This window comes from Hippoglossus hippoglossus, chromosome 24 (genome assembly GCF_009819705.1).
Source record: "Hippoglossus hippoglossus isolate fHipHip1 chromosome 24, fHipHip1.pri, whole genome shotgun sequence".
In the NCBI taxonomy this organism is placed as follows: domain Eukaryota; kingdom Metazoa; phylum Chordata; class Actinopteri; order Pleuronectiformes; family Pleuronectidae; genus Hippoglossus; species Hippoglossus hippoglossus.
Window position 1 is genome coordinate 13,620,874 of NC_047174.1, and position 18,151 is coordinate 13,639,024.

At 43.5% G+C, this 18,151-nt stretch overlaps 2 protein-coding genes across 6 annotated transcripts in view; both read right to left on the minus strand.

The window, feature by feature from the left end:
• Nucleotides 1-6,725, minus strand: part of LOC117758565 (1-phosphatidylinositol 4,5-bisphosphate phosphodiesterase beta-4-like) — a 68,318-nt gene extending 61,593 nt beyond the window's left edge. For 2 of the 4 annotated variants that reach the window (XM_034580347.1, XM_034580345.1), the window contains exons 1-2: nucleotides 6,602-6,725; nucleotides 3,130-3,175 (exon numbers count right to left, since the gene is read on the minus strand). The gene's annotated coding sequence lies outside the window, so the exon portion shown is untranslated. Of the gene's footprint in view, nucleotides 1-3,129; nucleotides 3,176-6,240; nucleotides 6,530-6,601 lie in introns of those variants that run through there. The other 2 variants (XM_034580346.1, XM_034580348.1) reach the window with 2 other exon arrangements.
• A 3,956-nt stretch (nucleotides 6,726-10,681) lies between these two features.
• The window catches only part of LOC117758564 (1-phosphatidylinositol 4,5-bisphosphate phosphodiesterase beta-1), a 109,407-nt gene continuing 101,937 nt past the window's right edge, over nucleotides 10,682-18,151 (minus strand). Inside the window, exon 34 of one of the 2 annotated variants that reach the window (XM_034580344.1) lies at nucleotides 10,682-12,352. In XM_034580344.1, the coding sequence (XP_034436235.1) occupies nucleotides 12,255-12,352 (98 nt within the window). In that variant the 3' untranslated portion in view covers nucleotides 10,682-12,254. The remainder of the gene's footprint in view (nucleotides 12,353-18,151) is intronic. The other variant, XM_034580343.1, reaches the window with a different exon arrangement.

An 18,151-nucleotide genomic window follows, 5' to 3' on the forward strand; every position in this document is an offset into this window, starting at 1 on the left:
TGCAACAGGTAAAAAATATATTTATAAAAATTCACAAGTACAAGGATGGAAAAGGACCGTGCATGTAGCGTGTGTGTTTGATCACGGGTTACTGGTCGGGTCACTGGACATATGTTAATAGGTCTGGATTTGAGATCAGGGTCAGGTCCAGTATACGGAGCTCTGCCGGTGTGGGTTTGCAAAAATGGACCCATTACAAGTGACGTGTATTTTTTGGGGGGGAAATTGACTGTATTTATATAATGCTTATCTAAACTTATTGACCACTCAAAGCACCGTGCAGCACAAGTCACATTCAGCCATTCACACACACACACACACACACACACACACACACACACACACACACACACACACAGCACTACTATATCAATCAAATGGCATTCAAATACTGCCAGCACAGCCATCAGGGGCAATTTGGGGTTCAGCATCTCGCCCAAGGTCACTTCGAGGTGCATACTGGAGAAGCCAGGGATCAAACCAGCGACATAAGTGGATGAACAGCTCTTCCTCCTGATACAAAGCCATTCCCTAAACTTGGCATCCGCCCCAAATCTTAAAAAGACTAGTAAACATTTTACTGAGTCCATTAATGATGCTTGAGCAGTTGTAGACATTCCTACTTTTTAAAATCACCTGCAGTGTGGTGCTTGAATCTACATTCCCAATAATTGAATTGCACAAATATTCAGTCATGTACGAAACAATGATTGAAAACATCTCTTACTTTTTAAATTGCAAAACAAGCGGCTTCGGCACATTTCGATGAGCATGAAACAGTTTTACCATATCAGCCATTAAAATCCCGACCGTAACATTGTAAAATGCAGTTGCTTTAAAAGTGACACCAACTCTGCCTGGATGCAGCCCCAGGTAACTGTCACATCCATATTTTCAAAGAATGTCAAGGTCTGAAAATGCGGCTGAAGGCAGAACAGCGTATCAGGGTGCTGGATGCAAACATTTGCGATGGGAATTGATTAAGGTAGGTGTTGACTCTGCTGCTGCTGCTGCTGACATTGCTGCCGGTACAGTGTCGGTGTATGACTGCTGCTGCTTTTATAACAGCATTTGTTCTCGTCGTTTAAAAGAGTCTGACAGAGATGCTCCTTCAGAGGCAACGCTGAAGCTAACAGTGGATGAGCCTGATATTTCGAAGGTTGTCTGTTTTCATACACCGTCCTATATGATGCTTTTCTCTTAACAAACACACTGAACACTACTCTAAAAACTGCAAACAGAATCATATGGCTCAAAGGATTTTCTATCGAATGAAATCCAAATATTACTGGTACCTTAAGTTCTGTTACTGTACAGTGTTTAACAAGCTGGGTAATTATAATATGTTAAAATATTCAAAGCAGCAGGAGAAAGCTGCACTATCCCTGCTGGATTGAATACATAGAGAAATTAAATGAGCCATAATCGCAAAAAAAACTGAGAAACTATACATGAACAATGTCCATTGCACATCATTGTCCCCCTCATTGACTACAAAGAGGCAAACTTCTCTTATATCTATGTTATTATGCAGCCACATTATGCACTAGAGAATTCTAAGCGAGGAAAGATTATATTGTTTAAAATCACAAAAAGAGCAGAGCCCGCGATTAAAGACTTGATTAGAATCAATGAGCCTGTAAAATAATGTGAACATATACTCTTCACTTTTTACAAACTGATGAGTCCTGTGTTATCTGGACTACAGCGACAGACAAAAAAAAGGCAAAAACAAACGTGTGTTTTTTCCTGTCTTAAAATCCTTATTTTTCCCATAGTGACTTGACCTATTCTGTTGTACTCACGCTTGAGTTCACCTTACAAAAATAATTTTGCATAATTCCAATAAATCGTTTCTGTGTGGCGCTTGCATGTTCTGTTCTCCCCGTGTCTGTGTGGGTTTTCTCCGGGGGCCTTCCTCCCACAGTCCAGAGACATGCAGGTTTGAGGTATAGGTTAATTGGAGACTCTAAATTGTCCATAGGTGTGAACCTGTTCAATGTGAACCCAGCCTCTCGCCCAATGTCTTATTGGTTTCTGCTCCCCCCGTGACCCTCAAGAGGCAAAAAGCAGTATAGATAATGGATGAATAGATTTAGTTAATGATCTTGCTATGTTAAATCTTGCAAGTTAGCCGCTTGTAGAATTCAAAGCTTTCTAAAATAAATTCTGTTAAGTATCAGAACCATTGCTCAACCCTGACAATAGCATAGCAGTAAAACTAAAATAAATATATTTTCCCTATATTCATAGCAAACATAATGTCAGGGTAATGAAAAAGTATACGTCCCTCCTCTATAATATTAAAGCTAAAGCATACATCAAATTAATCAGGCCCCGGGGGCCGACAAACATCCTTCATGCTACACATGACTCATTAATACAGATTACATCTTTAATACAGAACATATTACAGAGAGCAATCACCTCTCAGCCGCATTACAAGTTTCTAGGTGGCAGGAGGGAGCATGCGGCTGCAGAAGCCACGCAACCTGCTTATCAGTGAGTGATGTCTGGCCACGGACGGGCGGGCGCTGCAAATCAGTCTTGTTTGAAAGATACAGTGAAAAATTAGGGCCACTTGCTTTCATCCTTCAGCACAAATCCAATAAAATGTCTCTCGGCCGCAGCTCTCAATGCAAGCTCGTTTTACAAATGCAGAATGCTTTGCCGGGAAACGCATTTGTATTCTCTAATGAGAGAGACGGGACAACAAAAAGGCAGAAATAAGAGTCGAGTAGATTTCTGTGGTAAAGCCAACATGGCAGGAAACACCCCTTATCACTCCTCAGCTTCCTGTTGGTTGTTGTTTAGTTTCCCTCTGGGTTTTTTTGTGCTTTCAGAAGCACATGAGATTACACACCGAGACATCCCGATTACATAAGTTGTCAGGTAGGCCTTGCAGGGAGGACGGGGCCATATGTTTCACGCACATTATGCATACACTTTATTTAATTGACTTAATGCAGATTAGACCATTAATATGCAATCGCGAACCGGCTGCTCCGGGAAACTAATATTGAAAAGGTGATTGTGAAACCTGACAATTCTAACATGGACTGATAAAAAATAAGAAAAAGACAAAGAAACCTGTATTGAAGCAGAGAAAGAATAAAATAAGAAACTCACCAGTTCAGCATCAATAACGCTCAGCGGGAGAAGCTCATGTCTTGGCCTGCAGAGACAAAAAAGGACATACTTTAAGAAGGAGAGAGAGTTTCATAAATCACAAGAGACCTGAATGTGGACTTATTTGGCTGAGGTCTAAAAACCTGTTCCGTGCAGTAGGAAGGACGGGACCTGAGAGAGAACCGCTCAGAGAGGCGTGCACATACCACGTCCCTTTATGCCGTTGCCAAGGAAAACATCAAGTAAATCACGATATTGACAAACAAGCCTCGGATCAGCCTCATAGCTCGTCAGACTTTAACAATAGGATAGCGACAGGGTTGTGATCCAGCACGTTTTCTTTAACATGCTACCATAAGACTGGGTCTGTCAAATCTAGTGCCAGTCTGCTCGTCTGTCGGCCGATCAATCCATCCGACTGTGCGCGCTAGATCTCTCTGTGAGGCCTCAGAAACATCCACGAGGATGACTGACAGCTTTGTCAAGGGAGTCGCGTGTGAAAACAAATAAAACTGCGCTGTGATAAAAACCTGCTAGACCACGTCAAAACAACAGGGACAGAAGAGGAGACAGCCGAGCTAATCTAGACCAGACGTCTAATAAAAAGGGGAAAAAAAGCAACATGAGAATAAATAGAGAGGAAACAAGCGGGCGAGCATGCCAGACTTTAAAAAAAAAAAAAAAAAAGTAATAGAGACGTACAGTAAACTGGCAGGCAGCGGGATGGATTCCAACTCAAGTCCCACCAGAGGAAACCTCCAACCTTCGAGCAACTCAATATGATGTTGGCAAGGACGCCAGTGTGAAAACATACAAACAGAGAAAAACAGATTTTTTTTTTTTCTCACTTCATTTGCCGTTTGGACCAAACCCTTCAGCTACAACTGAGCTTTCCACAGAACTGCCAGAATCCCAAAAGACAACACTGGGAAATGTGTGCGCCTCAGACACATCTCATATCCTCATCGCACAAATATCTGTGGCTGCAGCACAGTCACATTTGCAAACATTGAAAATGTAATAAAAAAAAAGCTGCGGATCCAGGCTTGACATGTGTGTGCCACGACTTTGAAATGTTGTTTTACTTTCCTCTTCTTCCATTATGTGTTGTGTTCTTTTATCCGAGTGTCACAATCTATAGTTTTGTTGTGACTCGGAGCAAATATGTTGTTATTCTGTCAGTTTAAATGCACAGAGATATTGAAAAAACACGTTCTGATTCTAATTCCGAACACTTCATCCATCCAAATCTGAGCAGTAAATTAAATTGCAGCCCTCGCCACCTGCTTTGCATAGAGAAAAACACATGCTACAAATTTCAAGCAGGACACAAAAGGACAATTTTTACTCAAAAAGAACAAAACAGCAACCAGTCTCACAATAAAAATACGTAGCACTCACAAAATCTGCAAATTCTCCAAAAATATTATGTGATATCAGGGAGAACATGAGGCCATTACATTTTTAATGGTGGTTTTCCAGCACGATAATGAAGCATTTGCAAAAAAAAAAAAAAAAGAAGATAGCAATTATCATTAAAGCCCTAATCGTGTTGTCATCATATTACCAAGTACAGCAGGACAACGCTGCCCTGTGCAAGACCTGCTGAACATAACCAATCATTTCTGACGACTGAGTGCACCAAAGACATAACACTACACAATGTCCTCTGCTCCAAACAAAAAAATACAAAAAAAACACCTGCACACCCACAGCCTGTAAGCTTCTTAGTGCACCTCTGTTCATCCACAAAGCCTCACAGTCCGGGTCTAAGCCACAGGTAAGGGATTGCAATTGTGTGAGGGAGGCTGATGTTTGACTGTAATCACCACTGAAACGTTTACGTGGCTGTGTCAATACGCCGATGCAGAGTTTCCTTTGTGATCCATCATTTGCACCCGAGGACAAAGTGTGAGCGAAGCTGCGGGAGACAAGACGACCTTCTGTAATTTTACACCCACGGAAACACTCCATGAACAAAAGTCTGAGATAAGATAAAGTGGCCAAACAGTGTTTTACAGCACACTGTAACACACCTGTGGTGCTTTTTTGACAAGAAGAATACTTCCTCTGCAAACACGGCTCACGCCTCACGATGCAGAAGTGGACAGAGGACGTCCGTGTGAGCAGGCAACTCCTCATGCAACAAGTTTGTTCATTTACACCCAAGTGAAACCCTGCACCAGACAATGCATTATGGGCTGTTTGGACTGCAAACAAGCCGACAGGTTATTCCTGAACAAACAACACGCTCACTCTCTGCCTCCCGGGTGTGTGTGATAAAACAGGTTATGAAAATAGAAACCTGCTTTCTGAATCGAGCGTATCTTTTTCAACCTGCATCAAAGAATGACACTTTTTTAGATATGCATCTCCAGCTGTAGAAAAAACGGATGCAGACAGCAATCTGACAGTGATTAAACCTAAAACTCGGTGGGAAGGTGTCAGCAACGAAATCTTATCCCCAACATCTTCTTTTCCACTCACTTATTTGATGCACATGAAGAGAATAGGCTGAAAATAGGCTGAAAATATACCTATTTTTGACAGATAGAGCAAGAAAAATCTGATTTTATTACGTTACATATGGAATATTTTATTAAAAACTCACCGCTCACTGATATCACAATGGAGACGCGTTGAAATAGACAGAAAATAAGCCTCGTTCGAGTCAGAAAGCAGCTCTTTTGTGTTTGCCCTGCCAGTGAATCAATGACACCTTGCAGAGTGGGATGGATGCATGGCAGCTGCAGCTCCCACAGTCTGTGGATGCAACATATTAAATTAACCTCGCAGAGAAAAACCCTCGTTAGTCTGCACATGTGTTTATGTATAAATAGATAGAGAACAGTGCAGCGGACCGTGATGTCAACACGAGCCCGGAAACAGCCGCCCCGTGTCGCTGAGTCCATTGACTTTTCTTTTATGGCCCCTGTGCTGTCACCGTGTGCCTGTCACATCGGCCGGGGCTGCCTCTTGCTCTGTCCCGCTACAGCTAGCTCCGGAGACTAGCCTCCCTCCCCCCGGCAGCCGCTGGCAACATCCAGCAACCAACAACCCCCCCCCACCGGCACCCTGCAAGTTCTCAGGCCGCGTGTGTCACGTTTTTACCTGCGAGAGATGAGGAGAGGAGCCGCGGCGCCGAGGGGAGAGGAGAAACCAAAGCCCCCGCTACCAGGGCTGCTAAAGGTCCGCTCGGTTTGAACGCGTCCGGGCTAGCTAGCTAGCGACACACGGCTAGAGAGCGCGCGTGTGTGTGTGTGTGCGTGTGTGTGTGAGTGTGATGGAAGCAGCTTTAACGTGATGGAGTTGAAGCGCCTGTTTCCCCAGCATCCCCCAGTTTGACTGACAGCTCCGCGTAACCCTGCGTTAAAGTGAGCCCCCTACCCTGAAACATCACAAATCATCAATACTAACGTGAGTGTGTGTTTGTGTGTGTGTGTGTGTGTGCTTACGTGTGCGTGTTTCTTACGTGATGTCGCTGCAGCAGGAGCTCTAATCCGGCGGCGGTGAGGGAGGAATGATGCTGTGCAGAGTCCGGCTCGGGACTTTCTCTCTCCCTCTCCCTCTCTCTCTCTCCCTCTCTCTCTCTCTCTCTCTCTCTCTCTCTCTCTCTCTCTCTCTCTCTCTGTGTGTGTGTGTGTGTGTGTGTGTGTGTGTGTGTGAACCTCTCTCTACCACAGTGTCTTCCCTCCAGCTGCTGCTCTGTCCCGTCTCCACCCCCTCCTCCCTCTCCCCCACCCACCCCCGCTGCTCTTGTACCACACTCGCCCTCCAGTGGAGAGAGAGAGTGAGCGGCCCTGATGATGCTGCTGCTGCCGCCTCTGGTGCTTTGATTGGGAACACCCCCCCCCCCCTTACTGTCTGCCTCCCTCCCTCCCCTCCTCCGCACCCACCAAACAAACGTGCGCGCGTGCACAACAGGCGCGCGTGCTCGCAGGGGAGTGAATGAGCGTGGCTGGGGTTGACACCAGGGGTGAGTCATCCAGCAGAAGCATATCCAGCTCTCTCTCTCTCTCTCTCTCCCCCCATCTCTCCCCCCCCCCCCCCCCCCCCCCCCCCCCCTCTCCAGCAGCTGACTCCTGCAGACAAACCTCCCTCCTCCTGCCTGTGAAGAGTCCCTGTGATGCCGCGCTGCCTTTTTCTTTACCGTGGAGCATCACTTCATTGCACTTCTGTTTCATTCACTGGGTTTTCTCAGGCCTGTTTCCACAATGTGAGTTTATCAGCAGTATCACGCTGGCAATAATTCATCAACCGGAGTTGAGGCAGAGCGGGCCGTCCACTAACCAGAGGGTCTTGCACTTTCGATCCCTGTCTCCCCCCCCCCCCTTCCACATGCTGAAGTGTCCTTGGGGATCCTCAACCCCACATTGGCCCTGACAGTATTATTACTTTTTTTTTTTTTTACTTATTTCATTTTTTTTTTTTTTTTTATGTACCCTAATGATAATTTAGGTTCTCCATATAGTAAATTACAAACTGGCAGACAACTCAGTTATCAGTTTTTCCGTGGCCATATCACTTTTTCTGCGGTAGATTCTGGGGTAAATATACATATAAGGTCTTTGGGGAGCTCTAGTTGAATAACAAATCTAAGTATTATAATTTAAATTCCAGCAGTTTATTTATTATGCACCATACAGTCTATTGGGGAATTGCAAGCCATTTAAAAAAACGGAATGGTCATAGCTGATGCAGCAGAGGTGACTTTCATTTAAAGTTATGCTACAAAACTATTGGATCCTGATATTTCCATAATGCAGCTCACTGCCATGCATTACAACGTGTGTGTCTGTGGTTTATGTGTGTCTGTGGTGTCCACAGGCGACCCCAGATAGCACTGATCATCAGGAGCTGCTACAGAGCCCCAGAGGACATTATCCAAATATTGTGACAGGTTAAGAAGTAACAGCTGGGACGGTAACTTTTATTTGTGTGAAACCAGTGGAGTTAATCATTGCCAGAGGAATTCGTTTCCCGTCAACTGTGCGACAGAATATAGTTTTGTACAGTTTTTTATCACAATTTCCTTGTCTTTCACAATTGGCCTAAAAAAGTCATCTATGATAGAACGAGGAAAACCCTGCAAAGCAAGGTCACTGTGCCTTTCCTCGTCCGTTTAGAGGGGACGTTTTAGAATGTAGGACATGGTCTTGGGGATAATATTAGAATTACAACCACAGTGTGATCCAGGTTAGTCTTAACATCGCTTTAAGGATATGTGTTAGGTCGAGGATTGGGATATTTAGATGGATCGTGGGCTACGATCAGGGCTGAAGATGTTTTCATGTAGCACTTTTACATGTCTGTACAAGTCTTGTGTGTTTATGTGTGCATCCATGTATGTGTGTGTCTGCTCCTTGTACCTTCTAAGCAGCACCCTGTGGTCCTCTCCTCCTCTGGCGTCCCTCATTAAAGCCCAGTTACAGGACACCTCCTCCTCCTCCTCCTCTTCCCTCGCAGCAGATGGACTGACACAGGGCGATGATTTCCTGGGAGTTTGGAGGGGCGTCACTGTTTATATAACTCAGAGAATCTTATTAAAACGCCGCTCTCCTTCCGTCCTGAACTCTGGGTTAATTAGCTCGACTTCCAAGTCGCTGGTATGCGCCGAGGCCTCTCTGAATGGTCGCAGTGGTTGTTATGGACGACCGGGCTTGTCTTATCTCCTGACGCCTGTTGGGGATTCTGGTGGGGGAGCTGAGACTGAGAAGGGACATAGTGTTTATGAAGTCTGGAAAACACACACACGTAGTAATACAAACTACAGTATGAGCACAGAAATACTCAGAAATAAACCTATGTAGCACTCACTGTTGTGATCAAGAGCAAAAAGCATTGGTCATACTCCAGGTGAAATTCACTTCCACAGTCTGATGCCATTCACTGTGAAACGCATCAGGAGCTCCAGCAGATTTTGAAGTTGAAATACAGTGAATCCTCAAGGGAAGTCCAATAAGCAAAGAGTGTACACAACAAACATGCGTACAAATATGTTTACTACTGTACGTGACACAGTTGGTGTTATAGTGACAAATATGTGTTTGTCCGAAATAACTAACACTTCTGTTTGATTTCAGTGCTTCTCAGTGATAATCAGTGAGGGAATTACGTAAGTTCTCGAATTTCTGTTCCTCTCAGGGTCATTTCAAAGATATTGTTACCTAGGTGATGAGGAACTAGGTCATTGAGCCTTTCTCCCGGCTTCCCCCTGCCCTTGATATCTATATGCCCACCACCCCCAACAGATACATCCACACACACACACACACACACACACACACACACACACACACACACACACTCTCTATCTAGCTGGTTATGGATCATTATATCACACGTGGCCTGATTTCTGCAGTGCAGTTATACACAGTCTCTTTTTTTACCGTCCAGTCTTTGCCTCGTTCCAAAGACTCAACAATGAAATGTCTATTCCTAGTCAAGCAATAAGCAATGACATGTGACATTTAAATGCAGACAAACAGCAATCACAGACTGGGACATTAATTCTGGATAAAAAAAAACAAGACGAATAAAATTATGAAAATAAAGAACACAACAGGATAAACGAATGATAGTAATTCACAAACACAGACATAAAGGGTTTAGGATGTAGTAATAAATATGAAAAACACAATATTAGTTCCACCAATGGCAAATTAAAAGACACACAACTCCACTCCAGAAAAGTACAATAATAGCCACATTTATTTTAATTACAGGCAAAGTCCCTTTACACTATATATTTTTTTCATCAACTTCATATTTTATCCTTTGTGTCATACATTTACATTTCCAGAGTGCATACACTTGATGAAAAGGGAGGAGGGGCTGTTAAATAAAGTTGGTTCAAGACAGAACGAAAAGAAGGACGTCTCGCATTTCTCATGAGACACATGTCAAATACTGCTCATCACAAGCATTACTCAGTAGTGGTACTGTACTAAAAAGTGCACACGGTCTATTCAATATCAGACAGCTTTGTATAGTATGATGGCATTTGAAACAATGATGCATTTCACACATTCAACATCAAACAAGGCAAACCAATTCAAAGGCACAGGACTCTCACATCAACATCATCTTTTTTTTTTGTTTTTAAGTAGTTTGTACTCACATGTCAGGTTATCCTTTCACTTTCAACAAGTATTTCTCTTAAAGGAAACTCAGCTGAAATATGATTTGATATAAAATGACACACAAATGAGTTAAGTGGCACCGGACAGTTAAGGAAGTAATAAACACTTCCGTGTGGCTACTGGCAGCACAGTTAAAGGCCAGTGTGCAGGATTCAGGGTGATCTATCGGGAGATCTTGAATATAATATTCACCATTCTGTTTTCATTGGTGTTTAATTAGCTAAAACTCAAAAGCACGGTATATTCGTTCACTTAGAATGAGCCATGGACTCTTCCATGGAGTCCGACCATGTTGCACCGCCATGTTTCAGTGGACAAATCAAAACAATGGCTCTAGAGAGGACCTTTCGGGTATTTATGTTATCTGAAGGCCGCTCTAGAATTTCCAACACACTAGGAAAGGTATATATGAGTGGAATTCTGTTGGTTGCAATCTGCACCATCATCATCATCATCATCATCAGACGTCACTAAATCCCTACGGTCTGGACCTTTAAAGAGGAGATAGTTCCGTTTTTCATGAGATCATGTTCACGCTGGTGTTCAGCACTAAGCGTTTTGGGGGTCTGCTGAAAAATGACTGAGCTGTTTCCCCCACTTCAGACTAGAGCTACCGATTGTGAGCAGATATTGGGAGTAATGCCAGTGTATCTCCTGTTGTCCCGTGCATGTACTGGGCAGGTGCACAGTGAACAGTGTTAAGAAGGAAGCCACTTCCATAGAACTACAGAAGGATCCTCTTGTGTTTGAATGTCCTGGTTTGACATTTTCAGCTCAAGGGGACAAAGGTAGAGACTACAATGAGTGACCTGTTAGCTCGAGCCGGAGGATGTTGGATCTGTCGTTAAAAGGTGTGTCGTTAAAAACAACTTTTTCAGTTTTTTTACCACAGTGATGCATCAAGCCACGCCGGGTCCACTATTTTGCAGGTTCAGTTTTAAATGTTTAAGAGAAAATAGATTTACATGTAATAAACATCTCTGCTACTGAGCTAGTGTAACGTTTACAGCTGGTCAAATACATGCAGATACTGTACAGCACATGTTCCCTTCACTCCCGCTCTGGACAGAGCTGCCCAAAGTCAAAACAAACTCGTTAAAAAGTAGCCAGGATTAAAAAAGAAGAAACAAAAATGGATGACAGACCACTGCATAACATTATCATGCCAAATATCATACAAAACCAAATAATGGTTAAAAATGGATGGTTTTAAAAACAAAATAGCAGCAACACAAAGGCTTAGTTCTGTGAGAACAAAATAGAGAACCAGCAAGCCACCAGTGCCTCTGGGTTTAAGTAAGAGTTACATAGTTACGTAGTGAGCCTTCAGTGCAATGGATGTGTGAATCTAAATCTTATAAAGATGGAAGCTGTAAAGGCTGAATATGCAGTGGTTTCTCTACAGTACAAGTTGACTCCACTTTACTGACATGAGCACTGTAAGTTAATTCAAAACCTTGGCACCACACACCTCACTGACCACTTCTACTACTACTGTCAATATCATGATAATAATAAAAGAAAATCATAAAAAGAAACTACTCTCTCTGTGCAATAGTTCAAGTAAGTTAATTCCTGCAAATAGTTAGTGCTTTGTAACACATCCTGTGGCCGAATCGAAAGAGACGACAAAATACAGGTAACATACAAATACACAAAAAAGAATGGTTTTGTGGACAAGACTGCACTCTACGTAGAGAGAACCTCTACTCACCACTTCAGGCTCAGATTTGATCTAATCCTCCCTCTGGTTAAAATTAGGACCAAAGTTGGGGCAGTCTCATGATACATCTGTCGCCACAAACACATCCAGCAATCAGTGTCCCAGTGTGAAGCACAGCGCCGAGATCAAATCTCTAAAGGGATGTGTCGTATACTCTTTCCGACGAGCCCTCCTCCGTGTCGTCCTCAGACTGCGACGCCTTGTGGTTGAGCTTCTCCGCTGTCGAGGACGTGACAAGGTTTGCGTTGACGCCGTCGTCGCTAAGCTTGGCCTTGCTGCTGTCCTGAACAAATTCTTGGATCTCCACAGGTAGCCGGCGAAACTTGTCCTGGTACTCCTGGTCCAGATCGCTCTGTAGCTGCAGAGAGAAGAACACTGGAATCAACGGAGAATCTCTACATCAGGGAAAATAACCTCACTAGAACATTAAATCTCTAATGTGGAGTGTGTTATATATGTGACAAAGGAGGTTATACAGAGGAAAGCAATTCTCAGAAGAGAATAAACTGAACTAGCATGGAACTCAGTAAAGTGATTTTCTCCGCCAAGGCCATCTAGCTCTTATAATAGAAAAATATCAGGAAAACTAGTTTGAAGATTGGCACCAAATCATATAAACTCATACAGCTTATATGTCTGATTTGTTTACGTCAAGATTCAGACATTATTTCATGAGAACCAGAGAGAAATATTGCAAATGTCTTATTTTGCAATGTTATGAGAAGTGATAAAAGAAAGTGCCCTAGATCTACATCAAATTTTAATGCATTCTTCCCTGGCCAATGCCACATCCTTCCACCAATCAGTGCTTATTGCATAACCCTCTTCACAAGAAAATAACCAAGTCCACAAAGAAACAGAGATGGGTGAAAACACAACCTCCTTAGCAGAGTTAACAATCATGAGCTGCCTAATCGACAAAGAGGGCTGTTCGACAGGTAAACACTCAATAACAACCACATGTCGTGAACCTGTTGGGTCCAGGAACATGACCCGTGACCCAGGAACATGACCCGTTCAAGAAAAAGATCTCCTTTTTCTTGAACATTTCAGCAACAATTTGCAAAGGAGTCACTGCTTCCTGTTTATATGCCATGCAAGCATAATGTAACAAGACAGGGATACATACAGATAGATGTAGAAAGATAGCTGGACAGTCACAGATTTCCATACCTTGGCTTAGACATTTCAGAAAAACACAAACTATATGAAAACTAAATGCAATTTATTCCTGTTTTAGGAATGGAATCAGTCAACTTTAAACAACTCTGCTAGGATCATTGTAAACACATCAGCTCTGGTGAACATTTGAGCAAACTTTTGTTAAATTACAAATCAAGAAGACATGATGGAAGTCATTATTCTAGAAACCCAACAAGTGCAATTCCATTATTTGCTCTCCTTTTAGCTCTGTGTTTGGTCTCCACCAACTCCGAATGGAAACATTTGGCTCATTTGCAGCTCAATGCACCACAGTGTTCACTTTGTCTGGTGTTCAAAGTTTACAGTTATGTTAAACCAAGGAAAATAGCTAAAAGATAATTAAGTGTTCCAGGGAACTAAAGGGAACTGCTTGTTTATCTTGATTCAACTTTCACATTACATATAGTCACCTGACCCATTGTAATACTGATTACAGCATCTCTAATGATTTCTTCACTTGCCTTGCTGTGTTGCATATGATGAGGTATAGTTGATGCTGCAAGAGTTACCATGACTATTATCTAAACTGATTTTCATAGGACTTTTCATAGGACTCCATAGGACCTTTATTCCATTACATACAGTGGAGACTGAAAAGAAAGGCTAGGGACAGAGTGACAGATAGGACATGGCCTTGAACCCTGACATTCAGCTCTGACAAGAGCCTCGGTCCGCTGACGTAGACCCCTCTGCAACCATTTACTACCACACTCCCTTCTCTCACCGAGAACTACAAAGGAGAAGCTGTTTTCTCCCAGGCATAGACGCCCCCAATGATTACAGATGACAAGATTGTATTCATTTCATTGTGCGCCAATAATTGCTGTAATGCTGATTTCTCTGTTTAACTACCCGACAGGCTCCCACGGGAGAGCAGTAATTAAAAGAAAAGCTGCTAAGACGAATGGTGTCAGAGTCTCATAGCTCAATACAGTCACGTCAGCATTATGAGAGGTCGAAAATACCTGCAAGCTCCGACAGGCTTTATCTGGGATCCATATTTTGTCCGAGACGCCTTTGTTAATCGACTCAGGGCCAACTTCAAACTCACACCACACTTCTGACTCATAAGAGAACACGAGGAGGGGAGTGGGGATGAAGGTTAAGGATTGTCATCATGCTCTGGACTGGCTCATTTTCTGCCCTCTCTACCTAATATATTATAAGATGGCACTTTAATTTCATTTGAGAGCTCTGCATAACAAAATGAGAAAACCGGTTACAAAGCACTTGACTGCTAGTAAATTAATTCCTATACTGGGAAAGAGGTATATCATATGATATTGGGTTATGTATATTATGAGTGTGTTTGTAGGTATGAGGATGGGCTCAATAGGGTTTGAGTCCAGATCAAGATGTGTCTGGATGTATTCAAACTTATTACTTTACTATTTCAAGTATCAAATTACCTCTGCTCATATTCCAAAGCTTCTTTACTTATTATTTGATCAGATATTTCCTGATCTATACCAGGCAACCTTCCTGAGTTTAGACTTATATATTACTACCCTGGTGGCTGACTGCGCTATACGTACTAATCTTAAAATGTCAAAGTATGCATCAAATAATTTTTTCTCAAATATGGTTTCTGTCATTTTAATTAGTCCTTTTAACGCTGAGGATTGTTCGAGCATAAATTTTTCAGGTAAGTTTAATATTTGATGCTATAAAAACTGGGTAAACCATCATGATTGACGGCTGAGACTGACTTTTTGTATCAGCAGGACCTCCACACCTCGAACCTCCGATCGCTTCTGCCCAGATCAAGGCTTCAAACGCACAAGATGGCAGTGTTCATATCTGGGACATTTTAGCCTCATTTCTGGATAGTGGGAGGAAGTGGAGACGTGTCGTCCATCTTTATACACAGGCTATGGTGTGCCCTGTCACATCTTGGGGAAATTACGTTGGAAAAAGTACTGTCTGGTATTCAGTAGTTTCAAAACTCAATTTCACGGTCTGTTGCTGTGTTGTTGTTAGAATACAATGAATATTTCCATCAGAATTCATGAAACATTCACAAGAAATCCACAGACTACTTTTCCATCTCATCAGCTGTATTTACCACAAAGATGCCGTCTGTCTTTATGCAAAATGAAGGAGCTCTTGACTTGTGTCTTTCCGATGTTTTGAGTGCCTCATTGACGTGTGTGAGAGCCCCCACCAAACACGGCATCTCAAGGTCACCTTCCCCGAAACATGCCTCCCTCCTTCTCCCTCGCTGCCTTCCTCTCACTCTCTTTTACCTCTTTTCTTTCTTTCTCAGTCTCTCTGTGGGTCTCACACAGCGGCCATCGTGCACGTCGCAACCAGATGGCTAAAGATGCGCCAAAGCTCGTCTCTCTTTCCCCGCTCTGCACTGCGCATGACCTACTTAGGGGTGGGACAGTCTGCACAGTGTGTGTGTGAGTGTGTGTGTGTACAGCCTGCTTGTAGCCTGCCTGCTGAGGCACAAACACCCTATGATTAAAGCTGTCATCTTTCTCCCATCTGACGACACCATGGGACATGTGAAGGAGGTGGGAGCAGGGGGCAGAGGAGTCAGGCACCAGGCACTCACCAGAAAGACATGTGTCCGTCTTTAACTGCTTGTATCCATGTGTATGTCCTGTGAGTATAATCAACAGCTCAGAAGCAAACAGTGACAGCCGTCTGTTAGAGTTTGGATCCCGATAATGCCCGCACTTTGTATTCACAAAGGGAAATCTCAAGGAATGATAGAAAAATGGACAAATGAGAGAACAGAAACCTAAAGATGCAATCTTTTGATAGTTTTCCTGATCTAGGCCTTAATGATCATCACCAAACATGTGAAATTCTTCTCGTGAAGTGAAGATGTCTCTCACTTAACATACGTTTCAGGCTTCGTAGAGCTAATGGTTCATCACTGCTAAATCGGATTAAATTCTGATTGAGACATCGATTGCACAAATGTTCTGAGCCACTGTATAATGAGGTCGAAACAAATAGTCCTTTAAGGTTAGAATACTGCGCATTTTCCTGTCTATTCTACGTTTGCATGTGCACTTTCGCTGTGTGTACTTCTGCATAGTGTATATAGCCTAAAGATGTGTGTGTGTGCGGTCCAGTTTCTGTTTGGACACAAACCAGCCACGGCAGCTATCCAGCCAGCTTTTAAATCTGCCTCTCATCTCTGAAGATCTGTCATCCATCAACAACCCCCCCCCCCCCACACACACACACACACACACACACACAAATTTCTGCCTTTCTTAAAATACAGCACTCAGTGACCTTCTTCACCAGCTGTCCTCGTTTTGAAGATCTATCAGGGGAAGTGGAGAAGGCCTCCGAAGAGCCAAATTAATTCTTTGCTTTGAGCCATGACATAACGCCTGCTGCTGCAGCGCTGCCAAAAACCTCTTCTACTGGCAGCCCACCGCATCCACAGCTCCAGTATGCAGCTACGTTAACACCGCGCAACGTCTTACTGTCACGATAAGATGCTGTCACTGCTTGGAAATAGTCTTCAGTGACACGGAGCCAGGCCACCGAAGCAGCCTCATTACATAGACCGTGTGACGTGTAACGCTATGTGTGTCCTGACCTTGAGAAACACTGCATATCTAAACACAGCCCAATTAGGCTAAACCCAAGATCCCATGTCCAAGAAATGAGATGAGGGTCACCACCACTGTTTTTAAAGTTCCATTGACTTTTCTCATCTGAAACAACCCGTTGCTGTAAAGCTTAAAGGGATAGTTCACAGAAAAAGGAAAAGTCACTTATTATCTACTCACCACTATGACGATGGAGGGGTGAACAGTGGTGCAGCAAAATCCGTTACAATTGAAGTAACTGGTGATCAATTTTTTAAACTTTAATTATTTTCACATCCACCCATTCTCTCTTCTGCATATTATCAGGCCCCGGAGGTGGTGTTCTCAACTGACACGTTGCTCCAGCTAAAGCCATAAACCTCAGAACTACACTGCAGAGAGGGATAGTTTCAGGAGTCGGGAATGTTCCTCAGACGGAGCACAACCCTGGAGAGCTTCATTAGCACACGTGGGCATACATAATGAACGCTCGTGCACTAAAATAGCAGCTAGCATAATAGAGCAGAGTGGTAACAACATGTGTGCAACATGTGCGCACACTCGCACACTCACAAACTCACCATGGATTTTACTTCACTGCCCCCTGGTTTGCACACAGTGTTCCCTGCGGGTATTGTGTGTGTGTGTGTGTGTGTGTGTGTGTGTGTGTGTGTGTGCATGGGCACAAGTTCATTATTGATGCAAACAGACCACCCAGAGATGATGCAGATCAAACTTCGTTATGAGGCAACATAGTGACCACCTCTTCATCAACCAGTGCAAGAGAGGGGGACGTTAACAAAAAAAAGAGAGACAGAGGAAAAAGGAGGGTGGGCTCACACTCGCTCTCTTCTTCTGCGTCTCCTCCAACCTGTCCCCCCCCCCCCCCCTCTCTATCCCTCCCTCCTCTCCCCGTCCTCCACCTCCAGTAACCATTGCTGAAATTGCGTCACGAGGACTCGGTTCCAAATTAACAGATTGCGGAGAGTGGGATTGAAGGGGATATGGGAGATGGGGAGGGGGGGGTGGGGGGTGGGGAGTTTCCATGACGACCGCAAAGGACTCCTGCTTGTCTAACGAATGAGTGTGTGTGTGCATACATGCGTGTTGGTTAAAGGCTTGCACAGTGGGGGGACACCATAGGATCAGATCCTCCTTTTGATCTAAGTAGAAAGAATCAGCGCCTCTCCAATATAAATCACACACATTCACACACCACACACACACCGACGCACACTATTGTGAAACATATTGCCTTATCACTATTTCATATCCCTTTCACTGCCAAAATAATGTGTGGAGGGGATGCCTTGTACAGAGGTATTACCACATGGTGTGGTAAGCCTTTAGAGAACAATCCTAAAATGCTGCAATCCTTTACACTGGACGTCTAT